Here is a 16,590-nt window from a genome sequence, read left to right on the forward strand (position 1 = left end):
GGGTTAAGTGACTTGCCCAGGGTCACACAGCTAGGAAGTGTCTGAGGCCACATTTGAACCCAGGACCTCCTGTTGCTAGACTTGGCTCTCAACCCACTGAACTACTTAGCTGCCCCTTTGAATGAGGTAATTTTTGCTGGGTTTAAATCCAACAAAGATATAGTTTCTTGTCCCTTTAAAAGAATGTTCAATAGATTTCCATTTTTTTCATACTCACTGCTACAAAATGCATTTGATGGTCATCACAGAGGCCATTATTAGGAACATAAACACAAAAGTTAAATTCTTTCTGCCCACAAATAGATTGTCACTCGTAGATGAGCAGAATCCAACTGAAGCATAAGGTTTCAAGTAAAGAAATAGGCTGGAAAAATGAGCAAAGAACAAAAAAAAGAATTTGACCATAAAAAGCACTACCGTATTAGGGAAGGTTAAGATAAAACTCAGAAGAAAACAAAGTGAAAATTGCTACCCAAAATCCTCAAAGAAAAATGTTAAATTGGACTCAGACCCACCAAGGATTCCTGAAAGAGTTGATAAGAATGATAGGAAAAATTGGGAAGAGACAGTTATGAGAATTGACAGCTTGGTATTTCTGTTGATATTTTTCAGTCTTTTCATTTTTGTTCATATCTGTTTCATTTGGTTGCTTCTTTTTAGTTTCCTTTGCTCATCATATTGTTTCCCATTACTGTGTTTATAGTCCAGGGTTCTGCTGTAGGCCCTTCTTAAAATCTATCTCTGAAGTTTCATTTGGTGACCTCATCAGCTCCCATGGCTTTAATTATCAGCTGATCTTTGCCTTTCCCTGGTGCTCCAACATCTCAGCATACCCAGTAGATACTTTGAATCTTTTAGCTAGTAGGCATTTGAAACTCAGCATAACCTCTTTAAAGCAACTTTAGACTCCTATGTTAATTTTTCCCTGGTGCTGAAACACCATCTGGCATAGAGAACAGTTCCATTTGAGTATATAAATGGGCAATTGACTGAAGGTCAGCATTGGGGAATTTAGTAACAAGGAAGAGTTTGATTATAGTTGACTTATTCAAAATGATTTAATGGTGAGAAGGGACTGCCTCTGATCCCCCCAGTTAGCAGTGGAATTACATGACAGACCTAGACTACTGCTTGGTGTAGGGAGCAACAATAAGACTATAGGGGAAAATGTTGTTGAATTTGGGATTAGAAGACCTGAGTGTAAATTTAATGACCAACCTTAACTGCAGAAGAGAGGTGTCTGCCCTTTTTTGCAGAGGCTAGGGATGAATCATGTAAATTACGAATGCTCTTGGATGGCAGTGATATCTTGGTTTTGCTGGACTCCTCCCCCCCCCCCCCTTTTAATTTTTGATACAAAGGATGGTTCCATATGGAAGGACAGAGAGATTTGGATGGGAAGCTGATGGAAAAACAGAAGGGAATAGCATAAATGAAAATAAAAAAGACCCACCACAAAACTGTAGGTTCTTTTCCTGGTATTATTATCACTTACATTGATCTGAGTGACTTTGGCCATTTACCCTCTGAAGTTTTCTGCAAAGTGCAGATGTTATTTCTTGACCTGTCTGCTTGTCTATTAAGACTTTTCTGAACCATTGTCATGTATTAGTGTATGTTAAAGTATTTTAGAATCTCAGATACTGTACAGATGCTGTGAGATTAATATATTGGAGATGTTAATTGCCTTCATCTTACAGTTGAGGATCAGATGAAATCATATATGTAAAATGACTATCACTGTCAGCTATTATATAAGTTGCATTATTAGAGGGAGAGGATTTTGCCCATTTCTGTTTATTTTTCTCTGAATCAGCTGTGAAGAAAGGATGTCTAAAGTATTGGTATAGGACAGGGGGCAGCATCCATCCCCTCTCAGTCTCTATGGTCCATTTCAGGAAAGAGAATGGAATGTGCTTCCATGACTTGAGTTGACCTTCAAGTACTTCAGTCTGGCACTTTTTGAAGGAAGGGGTACAGTATTTAATTTTAATTTTTTGAATTTTATTTCTCAGGTGCCAAGCTCCCTGTTATCTGGGCTTGTTCCTGCTTTCAACAGATCCTGAGTAAAGGTACAGCCTAGCACAGGGAATGGGTGAAGGATAGAGCTGAAGGTCTTAGCTGAGGGTGGGAGTTCCTTTAATTTATTACAAGGGCCTGTTTGAGGGAAAAAATGGAAAACAAATAGCATTTCTTCCTTATGATTTCTTCTCAGTGAGCCATTTGAAGTTTTTAGTAATCAGCTTTTAAAAAATTGAATTTTTTGAGTTAAATCATGGCTTTTGAGTATTGTGATATACCTCTGTTTCTTACTGATACTGGCAACTTTGCGCTAGTTGTACACATGGTTTTTAAATGATCAGCTTTAGAAGTTGGTTAAATGAATTGATGATGGTGGCAGTTTTGACTTTTAAACAGTCAAATCAATAGCCTTTTAAAGATCCCTGCAAAATAGATACTATAAATGTTTCTTTTCATTTATTCTTTCATTTGTTTATAATTTAAAACATTCTGAATTTGTAAAGATTTTTAAAAAGGACATTTCCATATAGAAAACAGAGCAGAAAAAGGGCAGTGTATCTAAAATTACAAATCTCTATTCCACAAAAAAAAAAACCAAAAAAAAAACACAACTTACCTCAAAAAAAGTATATAATAAATTTAGTTTAACTTTCAGAGCCAATCTATTTGTAACATTCTGAACTTTTATGTACATTAAAAAATGGATTTTAATGACTCTTTCTTGCTCCCCATTTCATCCCTTTGGGGGAAAAACAGCCCCTATAATGAATAAACATAATCAAGCAAATCATGCATGCACTGGCCACATCTGAAAATGTGTCTTTTGTTGAGCATTTAAAATTCTGTTACTTTTGTGTTTGCATAGCATGTTCATCAATGGCTCTTTGTAGTACTGGTCAGATGCATTGATTAGGACTTTTTAAAGTTGTTTCTCTTTTTTTCTCAGTTATCTCTTTCATCATTTCTTATGGCATATTGATATTCATTTACCCATTCCATTCACATTTTCTTTAATTTGTCAAGCTATTCCCCAACTGATGATCTCCCTCTTTTAGTTTCCAGTTCTTTGCTACAACAAAGAGTTGTTATACATATTTTTGCATATATAGGTTCCCCCCCCCCCCCCCCCTTTACATCTTAAGGCAGAAGCCTAGTAGTCAATGTTACATGAGTTGGGAGGGATATCATTCCATTTGATTTCTAGAATGATCAGTCCATAGCTTCTCCAGCAGTTTATTAGTACCATCTCAAATCCCCCAAAATTGTCATTTTCTTTGTTATCTTTACTAGTCTGATAGGTGGGAGGGAGAACCTTAGAATTGATTTAATTTACAGTTTTATTATTATTGACTTTTGATAGCCTAAATTTCATTCTTTATGCTTCTTTATAGCCTTTGACTATTATTGTGAGATGGTTCTTGATTTTATACATTTTTAAAAGGAATATTAGTCTTTAACAGAAAAACTTGGTGCAAGGATTTTTTCCCCCCCTGAGTTAACTTATATTTAACTGCATTATATTTGTGTAGAAGCATTTCAATTTCATATAATCAAAATTGCCCATTTTATTTCTTGATATAGTTTTTCCTCTATACTTTCTTATTAAGGAGTCTTTCCTAATCCACAGTTGCAAAGAGTCGCTCCCTGTTTCTTTTACTTTTTTTATAGTATGATCTTTTTACTATGGGACATATTTCCACTTGGAGCTCTTTTGGGCATATATTGTGAGATGTTGGTCTCACTGTATTTTCTTCCAGACAGCTTTCCCATTTTCCTGTCAGTTTTTGTTGAAAGAGGAAGGGGAGATGTCCCATTCTCTGTGTGTCATCTCATTTAGTAGAGTAGGGACTGCTTTACTTTCCACACATATCTTCAGGACTTTGCACACAGTAAGTGCTTAATGTGTGCTTTATTCTTTCATTCATTTTGTCTCAGGACAGTTTCCTGCTTTGGGGAAGGGGAAAATGCCAAGCCCTTGGTCCAGTAGTGTTGATAACCCACCTGACCTCATTGCTTAGTGATTTAACAAACTCCTGCCTGGTCAGTCATACCCTTCTCATTCCAGTGATTTTGTACCTTCTGTGATGAACAGTTACGCTTTGTTCTCTATCCTTCATTTTAAGTTTCCTTCTTTCTTCCCTCCCTTCTCTATCTCTGGCCTTAGAAAAGGCCTTGATTCCCTCCTAATGACAGCCTCCCTCGCCACTCTTTGAACTCTGGTTGCACTTTTACTCATTCCCCTCAACTCACTGGTCAGGAAAAGGATTTGGACTCCTCCTTGATCTCCATTGTTGCTTCCAGTCTCTCAATATACCACCATCACTCAATAACTTCTACTTCTTTGGTCCATATCTAACACCCAATCAAAATTCTATTATCCATTGCCTCCTAACTTTTTCAGGACTTCCTTTCCTCAGAGAATTCAGTGACTGGCTGCTGAACAGAACTGGTGAAAATCATGAACCCATCCTGCCTGGGTCCACTTCAAGTTTGTCATATAACCTCAACTGGATAAAATCTTATACCTTTTTTTCCTCACCACAGTGGCTTTTCCAAATCTTTTCATCCCTCTCTGAGCTTCCTGTAACTACCCCATCCACACCTCCATACCCTATTAGCTGAGAACTGTGCCTCATATTTTACTGAGAATAATATGCTCTTTACTGAGAACTCAGTCTTCTCAAATCCTTTTCATCTCACATCACTCAGTTGCTTGCTGCCACCATCTCATCATTTACCCTTGTCTCACATAATGAGGTAGCCTTTCCCCTTGCCAAGGCCAACCCCTCCACATGCACAAGGGATCCTTCTATTCCATCTTATATGCTCCTTATTGTCTTTTTGTCATCTTGCCTGACTTATTGTCAATCATTCTTTTGTCTACTGCTTCCTTGCAACCTACAAACATTTCCTCCTCCTGCCCATGTTAGGGTAGGGTAATTTTTGGAGCAAAACAGGCAAATAACCCTGTTTCGTACCTAAGAAATACTGTATAACTCTTCATTTAGCATCTAGTCAGCATGCATACATGCTAGAAATATACACAAAGACAAAAAACAAAATTCCTACCTTCACAGAATTTGTATTTTAAGGATAAACTGCATGTATGTGGAAAGGTAAATCATAAAGTGAGGGGCAGCATGAATGGGTTCAGTGCAGTGTTATTCTTGTGGTTTACCTTCTACCCCTGAGAGATACTGACTGTATGACCTTTGATGAATCACCTCAATTTGGAATGTTGCTGGAAACCCCCTAAGACTGTATCATAGGATCATAAATGTAGAGCTGGTACCTCTGAAGCTATCTCGTCCAACCTCCTCATTTTTAAGTTGAGGAATCTGAAGCCCAAAGGTGTTAAGTGCAGTTCCCAAGGTGATACAAGTATGAAGTGGCACAGTTCCTCTGACCGAAATTCAAAATTATACCTGCCATTGTATCATGTTACTCACCAATATTTAGTCATAAATTTATTAATAAAGGCACAATAGGAACAGAAATTTGTCTTCAGAGGGCCAGGAGGAGTTAGCTCTAGTTAACATTCCATTGGATATTAGGAAAGGTTTATTTTGTGAAAAGTTTAAGATTGGTTGAAACTTTGTAACTGTTCCTTCATTTGTTATTTTAAAAAAAATCTTTGTCTTTTGGGGTTAGTGGCTACAAAAACTCTTATAAAACATCAAAAAGATACTGTATTTACTTTGGGCCAAGAGTGATGGTAGAAAGTGAGAGAAGAGGGGAAAGGTGAAGGTTTTGGAGCTTACACAGGGAAAGGAGGGGTTTGGGTTGGGGAAATGTTGGTGAATACGTGTAGATGTGGTTGTTTTGGAGAAGAGCCCCATGATTGGGCTATTGTTTGATAGTTCTCCTACCACTTGGGATCAAATCACCTTTTATCCTATATCATACCTTCTGACTACTGTTCTTCCAACTATCTAATTTTCCAAAGCTTGGCTACAAACTTGCTCATGTCTCCTTCCTCCTAACACCCCTTTCCCCCACCCCCTTGATTTTGCCTTCCCCTCTAATAGAATTTATTTCTTCTAGTTAATTTTCTCCTATTCTTTTCTACTTTCTTTCTTACTAGCTTCTGATCTCATTATTCAATGGAAATGCTAGAGTTCCTAGTATCTCTTAATTGCAAGATCTGATCTACTGTCCTTGTCTTGAAAAACTGCTCTTTTCTTGGCTCTCCTATTCATTCCATCATTTCTCAGTCCTCTGCTTGATCTGTGAGTGTTGATCGGGGGTGTGGCCTCCTCTCTGGGTTTTCTTACTTGGTGATCTCAGGCAAACAAACTGCCTTTAGCTGCCCCCTGTCTTCTGTGTTAGTGCTGTGACTGAATATAATTTGATTAGACTGGGGCTTTAAAGAGGTAAAAAGTGAAGAAGAAGAAGAAGGAGAAGGAGGAGTAGTAGTAGCAGCCTCCAAGCTATTGCAGAAAAAATACCTGATTATGATCGTTATTGATGATTGTCCATCCTCTTGGGGAGGGGGCATTAACTGCTCATCTACGTAGTTCAGGTTGAATTTCTTTTATTTGTATGCTATACTTTTTAAACCTCATTTTGTATTAATTTTGATCTTTGTTATACAAATCAATAGTCTAACTTGAATTGATTTGGCTCCCATATTAGGAATGAGTCATTTCATTTAAAATATAATTGGTTTAATATTTTTGATGCTTTCTTTGTCTAGCTCCTTTAGACTTATTTCTGACAGCTCATGTGGGTACATGTAATCTCTTCACCTTTCTTGTTTCTTCTGAGCTGTAACTGCACATTTCATGCTTCCCTCCCTTATGTTTATTTTTGTGTGGAAGATACCAAGTACTAGAGTTTTTTCATATTGAATTTATAAGGCCTTACTGAGTTCTTTGTACTGTTTCTGTACCAACTAGCCTTTGTTTCCATTGCTGACATAGAAGTTGCAGTTATTTTCCAAGGAGTTTCTTTTTGCCAGTACTTATAAACACTGTGGTATGAAATAACCTACTGTCTTATGAAATTATGTTTCTCATTGCCTTTCTATAATGATCAAACCAACAATACCCATTCCCAGATCGGAGTAACTTGAAAATCATTGACTTACATTTAGCTGCAATATTTTGTTTTCTGGCTCTATTTGTAGGACTAATATCAAGTCTGATCCTGTTCATGTCCTCTGGGAGTATGTCTGTTCCTTTTTCATTTTACAAGGATTTCCCATTTTTAGAATGCCAGGGACTACATTAATTGTTATGAGTGGTCATAAAAGTGTGGGATTCTTACTGACTTACCCACTTTTCTGTCAAGGGAGCTCCTCAGGAATGGCAGAGTACCATTGTGTCTTTTGTATAGAATGACAGACTTGCCTGGTTTGTAGGAAATAGTTAATAATACTTGTTGGTTGATCAGGCCCCTATGATGAGAAATCTAGGAACTTTCCCTGAGCCACATGGCCAGCATGGGTCAGAGGCAGGGCATGTACTCAGGACTTCCTGGATTCCAGCAGTGTTCTCTCCTGCCATTGTTGATATTGGGTTTAGAGCTCAATGAGTCCCCAGAGTCACTGGTTAAATTTCAGTTTCTTTAATATAAATGAAAGGGTTTGACATGGCCAGCTCTAAGATTCCCTCAAGATCTGGGCCTCTTTGACACCACACGGTACGGTACGGTAGCTATGTTGTCAGCATCAGGGAACTATACATGGTTTGGTTGCTATTATTATTTTATGGGTCAAAGAGATTCTGAGTTCTTACCAACCAATTTTCATATGAACTATTAGAGATGCTTGAATTTTAGTGGTTGCTATTGTGTCATAACAGGGATTTAAAATCTCAGTTAATTTTATAATGAGAGAGGATATAGACATTAGTGGCAGCAGCTCTTTTACCCCAATGGAGAGTCATTTCACCTTTTTTGTGTTAGGGACCCTTTTGGCATTCTGAAGCCCATGGACCCCTTCTCAGAATTAAATGTATAAAATAAGTACATAGAGTTATTTAAAAAAATTTAATTACATTGAAATATAGATACCAGAATATTAACCAAATTCATGGATTTAAGGTTTTGAAGTCCTGCTCTAAGGTTTCTACCCTTTTGAAAATATTAGTAAGTTCCTAATCCTCTAGCTACAAAAAGAACTTGAGCTTGATCTCAGCTTTGTGACTAACTTTATGGTGATGATCTTCTTTTCCCCTAGGTATTTCACATTAAAAAAATCTCCTGTAAAAATATTGAAAAGAATGGCAGCAGAAACTCAAACACTTAACTTTGGACCTGAATGGTGAGTCTCTCTTTTTAAAAAAATTTCTTTAAACATTGAGTATTCTTGGGGAAGTTAACTTTTTCTCTTTCAGGGAATTATTATGACTACTAGTAATATGACACTATTTGCATATAACTTGTAGAAGTTTGTGGACACTGGGAGAAATTTGTGAAATTCAAGATATTTTTATTTTTGTATATGGCTCTTAGACTTTTTATTTTGATGAAAAATTACCTACTTTTCCTATAATACCCAAGGAAGATCTCACAACTAACTCTTTATTATCTGTGCTATTGAGGGAGAGTACTGGTCTAGAAGATCCCAAAGACTCACTAATAATAAAAAGGCCTCTTTTTGACATTGAATTCATATAATTTATTTTTATGGCAATTTTATATTTATAAATGTTACTCTCAAATTATTAAGTAGTTTGCATTTCTTGAATGGGCAAGAAACTCATAAATATATTGGATTAATTTTGTTATATTTTTTAACAAAATTACTACTAATGATCCATACTTTAAATAATTTGCGGGTGATTTCATAGTTCATTGTATTCATAATATAGATTTTATCATGGAATTTGAATCCATCATAATAAATTTGTTTATTTTTCTTCTGTAAATTGATCATGTTATCCTTTCTATCGTGGTTTTAATAGTGATTCATTGCTCATCCAATCCCTAATCCTGGGCTTGGAAATGAGGGAAATCTATATTTAGTCTTTAGAGGAGGGACAGAGAAAAGGCTGTGGGACTGTTCATGAAATCACATCAGGAAAAAAAAAATACCATCTTGGTAGATGGAACTCTCTAACTGGTTCAACAGTGGTACTCTTCACTTTGACGAATCTTAGTTCTTCCTTTTTAGTTTTTGTTCACTTTCATTTTTTAAGGGTGAATTTAGTTTTATTTTTGAAAATTTACTAGTAGTTGTACTGATACAAGATACTTTCCAATAAATATATAACCCCCTACTAAGTTCATTCCTGAAAGCCTTTACTTTCTCCTTTATTTATAGAAAGGAAAGATCAAAGGGCCCTTCGAGACCTCTAAGTTTGATCCTTCCATTCATGAATTAGTGAACTGAGGTCCAGAGAGGCTCCTAGAACACCCTGAGGCCACACAGAGTAAGGAGCAGAAGCCAGAAATTTGAATGCAAGTCCCATGACTCTTTAAGTTGGTCATTTCTTCCACTGTGCTGTTCTGTCTCCCATTAGTTTCACTCCGAGTCCTGGAGATTTTTGACCATCTAGTTCTGTGTTTGTCTGCATGCACTTTACATGTATGTTTTGGGAAAAGGCAGCAAATTTGTTCTTCGGAAAATTGGATTTAGATTTCTTCCTCCTTTCTTTCAATAACCAGATGATTTTATTAAAGTCGTTTCTCTCCATGGACCTCATTTTCCTCATAGGTAAAACAGATTATATAGTCACATGACCACATATACACATAAATATATGTATGTGTGACTTATATAGGCATGTGTTTGTGATACACACACATGCATGTGTTGTGACTTGATAGACTTAAGCCAACAAGACCTCCAATCCAACTTCATATCCTTGTGGGTAAAATACACCATTTATAGTCACTTTTCATCTGTGGTTGGTTTAATTAGTCTTTCTGTAATTGTGATGAGCATATCTTGAGGTTAGGGGCTGTTTTGGCCTTCATTGGAATTTCCAATAATTAATGCAGTAGTGCTACTTGGTAAATAATAAGCAGTTAACAATTGCTTGTTGAGACATCATACCAAATTGGCTTCCTGAAACCTTGTTCCACAAAAACTCCAAAGTTTGTGGCAGACTAATAATGACCAATTAATTCAATAAGGATAACTACATGGCACAGTGGAGAAGAGTGCTGGGCCAAAGTCAGGAACCCTTGAATTAAAAAATGTCCTTAAACACTTACCAGCTATGTGACCCTGGGCAAAGATCCTGGGTAAGTCACTTAACCCTATTGGTCTCAGTTTCTTCATCTGTAATATGAGCTGGAGAAGGAAATGGCAAAGCATTCCAGTATCTTTGCCAATAAAACTCTAAATGGATCATGAAAAGTTGGACATGACTAAAAATGACTGAACAACAATTCAATAAGAAAATGACAATAAGTGACTTCTATCTCAGAATTGCAGAGAAAACCAGTATTTACTGGCTTCCTACCAGAAAATCCAATTCCAGTTAGGTCAGCTTTTCTTGGGTGACCAGAGATGGTGATGGACATGAAGGTATAGTGGAAAATCCTCTTGTGTCCAGAATGGAGGACTCTCCTTGAGAAGACTCTAGGTGAGAACAAGTGAGCCATAATGCTTAGCCTAATACAGCTCGAGCCTAGGGCCTCTGTGGCCCCCCATTGTTCATTCCTGAAACTCCAGAGAAACTTTTCCAACTTGTTGGAGATCCATCTTATTGAACCTCAAAGATTAGGGCCAAACTAGAGGAGGTAGAGGTTATTAGTAAAACCCAAAAGACTCAGAGTAAAAACCAAGCAGATCCTCCCCTTGAACGCGATAGAAGCAATTTAAGTCTATCAACAATGACAATCCGTGTCAGAAGACCTGCTAGTTTTATTTTGTAAACCACAGAAGATCTGGAGTACAAAATCCCAAAAGGCTAGTGAGATCGACTAACCAAATGACTTAACTTGCAGAACTGAGCTTGGATGATTCTGCAGGTGAAAATTGTTTTTTTTAATGGAATAGAGAAATCGAAGCATTCTTCATGAAAAGAACAGAGCTGAGTAGGCAGCTTGAAATACAAACACAAGAATGCAAACAGACCTAGGAAGGTAATTTTATTTGTTTGGGTTTTTTTTGGAAGGTCTGTATCATGATGTAGTACTAACAGGGGAAGTAGAAACAAATATCTCTCCTGACTTAATATCTTCAAAAGGTAATGAAGGAGTTAAATAAGAAAAATGAGTCGTGAGGGTAGATTGATTCTATTCTAAAGGTTTGTGGAGAAGACAAGAGGAAGAAGAGTTACAAAGAAGAATCATCTAGAAACAAAGTAGGGGGGATAATTGATAGTCCTTATAATTTGGGTGCTTGAGAATATTATATAAACATGGAGGAGAGTTGGGAGGGGTGGGACGGAATCAATGTCAGGTGGACCTCTTACCCGAGACAAAGGAAAGTGAAAAGACTCAGACAGTGAAACACAACAAAAAATACAGGGAAATAGCCAGGGAGGGAGGAAGATACCAGGGAGTGAATAGCCACAAGCCCAACAGTCTCCCTGATGTCAATAAAAGCAGGAGGAGATAGGAAAAGAACCTAAGTAGGGAGGGACTTAGATTGCCTCTTAGACTATTGGGGAATGGCTTAGTAAATGTAAGAAAATGCTAGTCTCTAGTAAGAAATGATGAAAGAAACAAATGGAGAATCCTGGATAGTATGAACTAAGGCAGAACTAAGAAAACAGTTTAGCAAAAGTAATATTGAAATGGAAAGCAGTTTGAAAGGCTGAAGATCAAAGTATCAAAACAGTGTTCAACCATGTTTTCAGGAGATCTGTGATGAGACATGTTACCTACCTCCTAAAAGGAGGGCAAGACCACTGTAATGCATTTCTTTTACTTGACTAGGCTTGTTTGTTATTTAAAAATTTCCCCTTCCTTTCTTTCTTTAGTTGGAGGAAGGGTTAACAGAAGTGATGTTAATAAAAAGAGGGCCATTTTAACACTTTTAAAGATGTCCAAAATGGCTTATATTCCCGAAAGAGGACAAAGGCTTGGTGCCTAGCTCAGGTTGTTTTTTGTTTGTTTGTTTGTTTATACTTTTTTTTTTTAATACTTGGAACATTATTAAATGTTTGTTGAATAAGTAAAATTGACTGTGTGAAAGAGAGTAATAATGTGAAGTAAGGTTGGGAAATTAGATTTGATTCAGAGGCCTCAGGTGCCAGCTTGAGGAATTTATATTTAGTCAATGGAGGGAATGGGTCAGATTTATGCTTTGGGGGAAATATCTTGGAATCTGTATGGAGAATAAATTAGAGTCGGAAGAGGTTGACTACAGAGATCAGTTAGGAGGCTATTAGCAATAATTAGACAAAGAATTTAAACGATCTGAAGTAGAATGGAGAGAAGGGCTGAGACATACTGAGATGCAATTGAAGAGGCTTGGCAGCTAATTGGATTTGGAGGAGATGAAGGAGGAAGAAATGACTAGAAGAAGAAGAATAGGTAACATTTCTATCAGTTTTAAATTGTGAGAAACACTTTACACAAGGAAGATTATGATTCTGAGAAAGTATAAAAATTTGAATATTGATGGAAGGATTTTAGCTATTATACTGTAAGGGGTAAATTTAGGGTTTTTTTAAAATCTGAATATAAATTTAGTTGGTTGCCAGGGATTAATTCCAATCCCAATAAAAATACTCAAGTCAGTTTGGGAATTATATGATGGTTTAATTAATATAGAGGGAAGGAATTAAGAAGAAGAGAGAAAGAGGTATAAGAATTTTCCAGCCTAGCCTAAGCTAAGGGAAGTTCAGAGATCTCAGCCATGAGGCCTCCTCCAAGATTAAAACTAGCTCAGCTTCCAGTCAAGAGGTCTACTCCAAGATGAGGGGCCTCCTAAGAGGATAGTGCTTTTGAGGATAAAGGAAAAAGGATTCAGGCTAAACTCACTCACCTAGCACGCTCACTCCAAGCCCGGACAAGAACCGCAAGCATGCCACCAGCCATGTCTTTGCCGTGAAAGAGAGAGAGGCAAGAGGAAGTGACTTTTTTTTACATCACTTCCTGTGTCTCACATGTACCAATGGTAGCTTAAGCTTGACTTAGGACAACCCAGGAAATCTGTCAGTTGTTTGTTATTTGTCCCTTGCTAGCACATGTCTGCCATAGGCCATCCTCCTCAATATTTAATTCTTAAGTAGGGGTGTATACATTCCTGATTGCTAGACTAAGCAAGGTGGAGTAAATCTAAAATATTAAACCATCATAAAATTCCCAAACTGACTTGAGTACATACTCAATAACTGAGTGATCTTTTCTGTCATTGTCTATTGGAGTCAAGTTACCTTAGGATTATCTCAGCTTAAGACCACCTTGATAGGTCTTCTGGAAGAAGATGAAATGGTTCTTCACTTATATTTTTGAGAAAAAAATTATAGACTGGAAAACTCAGATTTTCCTTTTTATTTATTATTATGTTATATTTGTTCCCTATTTATTTTTTTAAAAAAGCAAAACTCTTTCACCAAATATGTCTACTCAAGGAAAACAAATTTTCACTCTGACCATGTCAAAAAAATATAGGTCACAACTTGTATCCTGAATCCATCACATATTTTTTTAGGAGGTAGATGAGCATGTGTCCTCATGAGTCCTGTGGAAATGTGGGCATGGTCATTTCTTTGATCAGAGTTCTAAAATTTTTCAAAGTCCTTTGCTTTTACAGTATTGTTAATGTATAAATCGTGTTCCTGGTTCTGTTCCCTTCTCTCTGCCTCAGTTCATAGAAATCTCGCCAGGTTATTCTGAAACCATCCCCTTCATCCTTTTCTTACATCACAATAGTATTCTGTTACATTCAGGTGCCATAATTTGTTCAGGCATTCCTCAGTTTCTGGGCAAACACCTCCTTCAGTTTTCAGTTCTTTGTTAGAACACAGAGAGCTACTATCACATGATTGATGGAAGAATGTCAGTTCCTTTTGCCTAGCACAGGCCCTGGCACATAGTAGGTATTAAATAAAGATTTGTTGATTGATTGATTTAGTATGTTTGGATAAATTTTGGATTTTGAAATTGAGATCATCAGTGTATATTTTAGGCCATAAACATGATTTATTATTATTGAAATGCTTAGTGCTTGATATTTTGGTAAGAGATTTTTGTGGGGTGGGAGGAGGTGCAGAAAGAAAAGAGACAGCAAGCAGTAAGTCATCATTTTTGTAAAGCTGATCTAACTTAGTTCTGCTGGTGTGAGACTGAAGCTGCAGGCATCCCTATATTATGATGAGTGAATTCAAAGCTGTAATTTAACACATCTTTTGTGTCATATATAACTTCATGTTAATTAGCTTTTCTTTAAAACACAAAGCAGGAATCATCAGCTATCAAACGAGAAATGAAGATCTTTAAGCAGTTCTTTGTATAGTAAGCTACCCAACTTCTTTTTTTTTTTTTCTAAAAACCTTACCTTCCGTCTTGAGTCAGTACCACGTATTGGCTCCAAGGCAGAAGAGTGGTAAGGGCTAGGCAATGGGGGTCAAGTGACTTGCCCAGGGTCACACAGCTGGGAAGGGTCTGAGGCCAGATTTGAACCTAGGACCTCCCGTCTCTAGGCCTGGCTCTCAATCAACTGAGCCACCCAGCTTCTTGACAGTGAGTCACTTTCCAAGCTGGAGGTAATCTTGTTCTAGATGCCTGGGATGAGAACAAGGGCAAGGCTGGAACCTAATGATTGTTGAGACAGACTCTTCTATTATGGATGATTTCATATAATTAACAGTTGGATAGCTTTTGTAGAATGAATAATTGGGATTTCTTACATGGAAATTGACTGCTATTAGTTTGCTTTATGAAATAATTTTTGGGTAGTTTGGTATGGCATTGAATAAGTAAATTAGTTTATGTAAAATTGTCATTTTAATTATATTTGCTCAGCTTACTTATGAACAATTAATGTTTTTCCAGTACTTTAGATCTGACTTTATAAGTGTGAAAAGTGTTTTGTAGTTGTGTACTGATAGTAGTTTGAAATAAGTTGTCTCCTAGATGCCTTGTACAAAGAAGTACCTTGCTATTTAAATCACTGCATAAGGACTAGGCTGCGGGAATCCTAATTGAGAAGTCCCTTTATAGAGAGATAGCCACCAATTTCTCTGCACTTTAAAGTCTATTTAAATGACAGTTAAAAAGGAAACATTTTTTTTTAAACCTATACCTTCCATCTTGGAATCAATACTATGTATTGGTTCCAAGGAAGAAGAATTGTAAGGGATAGGCAATGGGGGTTAAGTGACTTGCCCAGGGTCACCCAGCTAGAAAGTATCTGAGGCTAGATTTGAACCCAGGACCTTCTGTCTCCAGGCCTGGCTTTCAGTCCACTGAGCCACCCAGCCACCTGATCTAATTTTATTTTTATTATTATTATTAGAATGAAGACCGAGAGAGAATTCAACTTACTCACTTATGTTCTGTTGATCTGCAGTAGAAAGGTGTTGAATAGTCAGAGACAGGTTTCAGATGAGGTAAAGGCTAAAATACATATTTTAGTGATCACTTTGAGAGCCATCATTTAAAAAGCTTTTGCATGGCCTTGAGTGAATGCTACCATTTTGTCATATATCTATATATATCTATATCAGGTTCCAGACTGTATTGTTATTGAAAAGTCAGAGGTGTCCCTGCTATAGTGGACCTTAATTAAGATCATTTGAATTATTGTGCTTAAAGCTCCCCACAGTTTGTCTATCTGTCATACTACTTATGCTTTAATAATAATACACTTTAATAGCTCTCATTGTGTCCTTATGTGAATCCAGGAGGCCACCCCACATCAAAAGTGCTTTCCTGCATAGAGATAAGTGAATTACAAATTGTTTTCATGCAACCCTCTCAATTTAAAACAAGCAGGTACCTTGGCATATTGTATTTATTCACAAATTTGACACACATATGATTGTTACTAATATATCATGTATATTATTTAAAAATTAAGAAAAAATTTTAATACACAAAATAGAACTTAACAAGATAAAGATGAAATAAATAGCATTTTAAAATAACTTAATTTTTGTTTAAATAACTTAATGAAAATGATCTGATTATGCTTCATTGTTTTAAAAAATTATGGTTATCCTTCATGATGTAGTGATTCAAAAGTTTGATTCAAAGTTGAGTTTTATTTTGATTTCTAATATTTAAATGCCATCATTATTAAAATGCACACCTCATAAAGAGACCTAGGTCAGAATGGAAGGAGGTTATTGATTGCACTTACTAAATCTTATGTTGCTTGTTTTTCAGTTCTACCAGTTCCCTAGAGATTTTTGTTGAGATTGGCTAATGACTTTCCACCCTATGATGCAGAGCAGTTTTTTCAGAAACTGCCTAGAAGGTGTTGTTAAATTAAATTTTAATTTTAAATTGTTAAAAATTTGCATTTTTAACAAGTGGGTTCAAAACTTCCAGAAACTCTTCCTTTGAGAGAATTTTAACTGGAGAGAAAAGTTTTTTAAAATATACAGTTGATAGTTTTAAATTTATGACATTCACATAATTCTTGGCAACAGAAGCTTAGTTTTTAAAGTGTTTTAGAAATTGATATAGTAGCTAATATTTATTTTAGCCCTTATA

General features: G+C 36.5%; 1 protein-coding gene across 8 annotated transcripts in view; it reads left to right on the forward strand.

The window, feature by feature from the left end:
- Positions 1–16,590, forward strand: part of GIGYF2 (GRB10 interacting GYF protein 2) — a 151,733-nt gene that overhangs the window by 33,738 nt on the left and 101,405 nt on the right. For 5 of the 8 annotated variants that reach the window (XM_056819965.1, XM_056819970.1, XM_056819968.1 and 2 more), the window contains one exon: positions 8,204–8,287. In XM_056819965.1, coding sequence (XP_056675943.1) covers positions 8,204–8,287 — 84 coding nt within the window. Of the gene's footprint in view, positions 1–2,015; positions 2,073–8,203; positions 8,288–13,543; positions 13,967–16,590 lie in introns of those variants that run through there. The other 3 variants (XM_056819966.1, XM_056819967.1, XM_056819971.1) reach the window with 2 other exon arrangements.

Source organism: Monodelphis domestica, chromosome 2 (genome assembly GCF_027887165.1).
Source record: "Monodelphis domestica isolate mMonDom1 chromosome 2, mMonDom1.pri, whole genome shotgun sequence".
NCBI lineage: Eukaryota > Metazoa > Chordata > Mammalia > Didelphimorphia > Didelphidae > Monodelphis > Monodelphis domestica.